The 6,777-nt window shown below is 37.9% G+C and overlaps 1 protein-coding gene across 1 annotated transcript in view; it reads left to right on the top strand.

Annotated features, from left to right (window-relative positions):
- Positions 1–2,474, top strand: part of LOC104545425 (polypeptide N-acetylgalactosaminyltransferase-like 6) — a 32,276-nt gene extending 29,802 nt beyond the window's left edge. The window contains exon 5 of the mRNA XM_010190566.1: positions 2,002–2,474. Coding sequence (XP_010188868.1) covers positions 2,002–2,169 — 168 coding nt within the window. The 3' untranslated portion in view covers positions 2,170–2,474. The remainder of the gene's footprint in view (positions 1–2,001) is intronic.
- The last annotated feature ends 4,303 nt before the right edge of the window (positions 2,475–6,777 follow it).

Below are 6,777 nucleotides of genomic sequence, written 5' to 3'. Positions count from 1 at the left end.
CTGCTGAAACTGCGCTGGGGCTTCCAACTAATTTCAGATAAACTACTGCAGCCACCAGCTGATAATGACTTCCAGTTGCTATCGACCTTGGCCATAGTTATAGCAGTGACCTAGAAGAAATGAAAGGCTCTGGGTCTCATTACCAATGCTCTGAACTGTCGAGGACCATTATCTTATGGAGAAATTTCATCTTCTTCTGCAAATAATCTTCAGACTTGCCTTCATGCAGAAGGAAAAAAAAAAATCACTCGGCTGTTTTCAGATGTTAGAAAATCTCCACAAAAGCTCTTGTGGCTTTCTAATATTGGTGTAAAGAGGAATTTATATATTTCTCTTGGAAATTTCTTCTCTGGGATGAATGCAACTGTTACCTCTTAAAATCCTGTGACTGTTTCCATTGAAACCCATAAGAGCATCAGGCCTTGACCTTAGGTCAGCGTAAGTTTGAGATGATAAATTAATAGGCCATTACATATAGCTAAGTCAGCCAGAAGTTTTTCCAGAGTGGTAACTGTGTCCCTGCTCTTAAAAGACACTCTTCTCTCCTAATAACCAGACTTTCTAAAAGAAAGCACCAACAATACTTCACTCAAAAATTGCATCCCCTGGATATTTCTGTGAGAACAAAGACTGCCAGCTCTCTTTGGAAAGGCAGGACTGTTTTTCATAGCAGGCTTTTGAAACCGAAACTGTTTCCTTTCTTCTTGTACCAGGTACCCTATTAAAGCTTGTAGTATTCTAACTCTGGCTTCCTAATAGCTTGGCCGACTCTTATGCCCAGCTGTAATGCAAGGAAAACCAGATGCCACCTCCCTCCAAGGCCCCACAGCAGGCAGGGTGGCCATGTCACAGTCACTGTGTCCTGATTTCAGGTAGTGCCACTCCATCGATCTTGCACAGAAGGACAGGAGGAGCTGGCAAGGTTCAAATGGGTGCCTGCAGCACCCCATAGGGTGCTTGGGAGTTCTTGCAAGATGACATAACCTACCTGCTCACCTCGTAGAGTAAACATAACGTGATGGAAAGGCCTCTATCCATTTAATTTAGTTCTGTCACCTTTAATGGCATCCCTTAGAATTATACTCTTGCCATGTGTGTGTGTTTACCCACTGTTTTGGGGGAAAGGCAGATGCTGGAGGTGAAAACCAGTGTTTGTGAAAGGCAGATGTAATACCAGCACCTCAGCCAGAGAACAAGATGCTTTTGACTTCGCTCTTTGTTACATATGCTTATGTAAAAAAGGGCATTGTACTTTACCGGTGTTTCACATCCCCTAAAATAAATCAATTTCATCTTTCCTAAATTTAAAAAAAAAAACAACAAACCACAAAATACAACTTTCTTTTTCAAAAGTGCTTTTAAACAGCTACTATTTCTTATTGGTTTATTGTTTTATATTTGCTTTTGTCTTCATACTTCTTTTCTGAAGGTGGGGTATTTTTAGTTAAAGAGATGTTTCTGTGTGATTGTTGCTCATCACCCACAGCACTTCTATAAGCTTTTAGTCTATTGCAATTTGACAAGTATCTTTTTTTCTGTCGCAAACTGGGCGAGCAGGCATATCCTGGATTACTATTAAAATACTGGCAGGGCATGTTTGGCACAGTGGGGAAAAGCCTGGCTGCATTTTACAGAGAGTAATCTGAAATTTATTTCTATCAATACAGTAAAAGCATAGTTCATGATATGCACATGATATGCACAAATTACTTAAAATATATTCTATTTTTTCATTGTATTATGTGGTTGTTAGTTAAAGACCAGATGTCTCCTCATGCTTTCTTGAGTTCCCAATTTCATTAAGGATAATAACCTGAGGAAAAAAACCACTCCATTCTCTACAGCTTCCTAATAATAGCTGTGGTTATTACACAAGGTCAGCGCACAGAGACCACAAAATCCTTTCAGACAGGGCTGTGTTAATCCATGTTCTGTAAAATGAGAACACTTCCGATGACTTGGCATTTGCTACTTAATTCTATTTTTTTCTCATTCTTGTAGGACAAAACTTTGTTCCATCCGGTAAGCAGCAGCTGCATAGATTGCAACCCAGCCGAAAAGAAGATTTTCATGAACAGATGTGATCCTTTATCTGAAACTCAACAGTGGATTTTTGAACATATTAATATGACTGTTTTAGAAAAATTTAACAGCAAGGCCAGTTCCTAGGAAAAAAAAAAACAAACACACCCAATTACGTACAGACTGTAGACTACATTTTCGCCAGCATCTGGGTCGAAGGAGTCAGGAATTAAATTTCCTAGATCCAGGAAATCTGTTCTGAGGATTAAGAACATGCCACAGCAAGAGCCAGCAGGCTGTCCTTGTGGATGTACAGGATCTGAAGAATTTGGCCAAAAGCCTCACCGGATGCTGCTGAGAACTTCAGGCTGAAAATTCCCTTGCTGGTCGAGGGGAAAAAAAAAATGTTTAAAAACTGTTTAAAAGCACTCCAAGTTAATAAAGTAAAACAAAACTCTAGAGTTTCTCAGGTCAAATCCTGCTGTAGTGAGTAGCTCAGAACAGACACTGTAATTTGGGATGGGTATATGGTATGCATGATGGCTACAGGAACTTGAAGAAATCCCAGGTTTTAGAATTAAATATGCTGGTAGAAGAATAAAGATGTCCCAGCACTCCTCTAGACAAGATATATGCTCTGTTGACATTCTCTTAATAAAAGGTTGGGTTAAACAAGTTTAACCCTCAGAACTGCAGCAATTAATTTTAAATACCTCCCTTTTACATTCCATTCATTACCAAAATAGGAATGGTAAAAATCTTAAGGTTTAGAATTACACTGTAGTGAAGCATGAAATAAATTGTAAGGTTTTGCCCTCACATTTCCCCCTTCAGGAAAAAAGTAAAGCAATCAAATTTCTCTATATGATATATTTAGCAATTGTGATTCAAATCCCATTGTCACACAAGGTGAGGTTTTTTTTGCAGTGACAAATATAACAGCAGCAGCATAATGGAAAGCTTGTGGACTAGCTATCTTTTCTAAAGGTAGACTCCTTACCAAAGTATAAATTAAATTGAAAATAGGCTGGAAAAAAAAACATCAGGAGAGTGGGTAAAAATTGCATACTGCATTGACTATGTTAGTCAAATTAACACTGGTACACTGCCATCACCTAAAAGTGTGTTCACTCCCTGCAGTGCAGCTTAAAAGATCTTGCAGTGATCTTGCAGTGTGCTTGATGGATAGGAATGGAGAGAAAAATTTACATGAAACTAGTTGGGTGGTTTCATGGTTTTGAAAACTGTGATGGAAATCACGTGAACTTTCCAGAGTTAGCAAGTGAATGGCATTGTAGATCTCATGACAGAGAAAACGAGAAGTGCAAGCAAGTTAAATATTGCAATATTTTGGTGTTTTGGGCACAATTCAAGGTAAGATAGACTTCTGTCACACTTATGGCCCATGGTGTCCCTCAGACCTATCAAGCTGTTAACATGAGAGGCCTCTCAAACTTTTGTGGGGGAACTATGGTTCTTCTCAGCAAAAATCAGTTAGTACTGATGTGTGGAACATAATTGATAGGTTTGGGATTTTTTAAGGTAAGAGCAAGTATAAATTTATATCAAGTACATGGCCTGCTTTTACTTGAAGGATGAATTTACAGATGAAAGCACCATAAATGCAGATAGATCACATCCTCTAAGAGGTGGCTGTAACGGTGCTTTCGGCTTCCAAAAATATCATATGTAATTAAGTTGCTTATTCTGATTTCTGGAGAGGTGGCTGACTAACCAAAATACTGATGTGCAATCTACCCTGTTTTGAGGGAGGGAGTAGGGTGACTGTGTTTTTTTATTGCTCCTTAAGCTGTGTTTATGCACAAAGAGCATTGATTGCATCCAGAGGATGGATCTAGTACCATTAGCTATGTGCTATTTTATAGCAGCACCTTGTAGTTGTAGATTGAAACCAAAATTGTAGGTCATAGGAACTTTTTAGGAGAGGAATAGGATCCTGTAGCATTCAGGATGCATGCACTTGGAAAATTGTGAAATGCATCCATACATTGAACAGTTCCTGTAAGTTAGAGATCTTTCAAATAATCTGAAAGGAATGTGTCTATAGAGTTAGACTTATTATTTTATTATTTTAAAATAAATTAACTTGTTCAGGTGTTGTTTAAATGCCATTTGAAGATACGGTGCAATCAGGAATGAAAGCAGTAAGGTTACTGTGTGAGGATACTTCACATTTGTTTCGCTATCAGTACATAGAACCAGACTAGGCACTGCAGACTGTCAGCCTTCCCAGTGCTTGTAGCATCATTTATTTGCAGCCTGAACATGAGAAAAAACAATTTGGAAAAAGAATAAAATGGTTGCCTAAAATGTAAATGCAGCCCTCAAGCTGTTGAGTGTAACTGACCCCAAACTGTCAAAGTCCTGGAAGCAACACTGTATGCCCAAAATAGAGAGGCAAAGGAGAATTGCTAAGCCAGCTAAGCAATTTATATAATGCGCAGATTGGTACGGTTGTATCATTCAGTGTCTGACTGCATATCAGTCTTCTGATTTTGAAATGTCTAGTGGGAACTAGGCTGCTGTTGGAGCAAAGAACCTTTATGCCTTTTACGGCCCTCATTGAGTAATATTGCACAGCATCTTGCACTGCCAAAGGAGACTTCCCTCTTACTCATAGCTGGACACTGACTGCATGACCTAGCAGTCCTTGTCAGAAGACAATCCACATAACTAATATTCAGATGTTCTAGGGAAAAATATGAACTACATAATGTTTTCAGGTTTTATAGGCAAAATATAAGAAAAATGTATTGGAATTTGTTGTGGGTCAACAGTGAGCAACTGTTGATCAGTCTGGAAATATAAAGGTTAAATGAAGGTCCATATCTTGAGGAAAGTTAAATAAGAACTTGCCCCAGTGCAGTATAGAAACACACATAAATGTATGTTTGTGTCTATGTATACAGATATGCACATTACTAATGGAAAGAGATAGATGAAGGAGAGGTTTGTTTTCACTTCATGGGCTGATGTTTCAGATATTTAGTATAAACAGAACTGCACAGAAACAAATGTTAGGACACATTAGACTGATAGAGAAGACAGTTATCTCACTGTTTTAAGTTTAAGCAAATTAATCTCTTTTATAAACTGAGACCAAAAAAAGCTAATATGCAGCTTTACCATAGACAACTGTATTCCTCCTACTATAGGTAGAAAGTGGCCCTAGGGATAGAGTGCTTCAGAGCTGTGCTCCTGTAATGTTTGGGATGATGGATTCACAAAATGGTTATGACGTGCTAAGCACAGGACTCCTTCAACAGAAAGTTTCTTTAATAATAAATGATCATCCCTACCTCTAAATTAAATTTTGTCTTGGGTGTTCTCCAAAGTATTCCACTGATAACAGTATTTCTTTACTAATTTAACATTCAGAATTTCTTTAAGTCTTCCTACAACCATATCTTTTCCACCCAACGAATGAACAACTTGATAAGATGGTTTTCTGCTCATATTTCACCAGTAGCATTTAGCTTTAATATGCATTTCTTCAACAAACTATGAAGTTTCTTTACAGATTTTTTTTTTTTAAATATCAGAGAGTTCTGAACATATTTTGAATCTAGTGTACAGGTAGCATTAACTGATGTGGGCTATACTAATCTGCTCCAACTGATGACTTGCTTCAGTTTTTTCAATTAATTATTTTATGGCTGAGAGGGCTTTAATCAACATGGATGAAAAGAAGATCTTTGTATCTTAAGAGTTCATCAGCTCCTACCCTAGACTTTCTCCATTTAAGTCTATTTGACTCTTTTTTTGTGGCCATCAAACTATTACCACAGGAGAGAGCAACTGGAAAAGCTGGAATAAACACCAAGTGCAACTAAAACTCTACAATCACATGTTTCCCTGCAGATATTCCAAAATCTAAACTAAACAGAAGCCTTGAGGGGAGAGGGCTTAAAGGGGAGGAGGAGCCAGGAAACAAAGTGTTTCACATCTGAGCGAGCAGCCTTATTGAAGGGACATGGCAAGACTTCATTTTTCATTGGGTGCAGCCTTATTGCAGAAAAATGAGCTTGCTTTAGAACAAATGTTTTTGCAACAGTATGGATATTTTAATGTTATAACGCATACTTTCTGGGTGTTATCAGGTTATGGATGAAGTGTCTGTAGCTGCTGAACTAGGTCTTCCTTATAATAAAGATAGACTAAGCATGAAAGAAGCTGACAAGACTTAACAGCCTTTGATTGGTTGCAATTTACCCGGCGTCAATGTCTCCATGACCTCAGTGAAATCTGATGCCGCAGGAGACTATAGAAGAAATGTATATATATAGCTTAACCAAATTGATTTGATGGGTTGCACCTCTATAAGATGTCACATTTGTTTTAAAAAAAAGTCATCATAATCAGAATTCATTTGCATTTTCACTGGTAACTTTTGCAAGGGACTGAGTGAGTGAGAGACACCCTTATAAGCTACTCAGACAGACTCAGATGAAGCGTTCTAGGAAGGCAGTATTTGAAGGCTTTCATTGTGGCTGCCACCAGGGGTGGATCCATTTGCTGTTTAAAGAGCATCAAGCTTTAATGTTGTTAGCCCAGCATTTTTTCAAGTGAACACACAATATGCATTAAAAAAAAATATGATAATGGATTTATTTTTGGTTTTCATCCATCATGGTTGTTAGGGAAACCATTTCAAAACCCTTGAAAACAAAAAATGTTGATCAGAAGTAGCTTTTCTGTAGCTGGTGTTAGTATTATAAAGTTCATTAATCCATT

The sequence above is a fragment of the Mesitornis unicolor genome, unplaced genomic scaffold (assembly GCF_000695765.1).
Source record: "Mesitornis unicolor isolate BGI_N332 unplaced genomic scaffold, ASM69576v1 scaffold28198, whole genome shotgun sequence".
Taxonomy (NCBI): domain Eukaryota; kingdom Metazoa; phylum Chordata; class Aves; order Mesitornithiformes; family Mesitornithidae; genus Mesitornis; species Mesitornis unicolor.
Note: the sequence above shows the minus strand (reverse complement) of the source record. Positions and strands in the feature narration are given on the sequence as shown.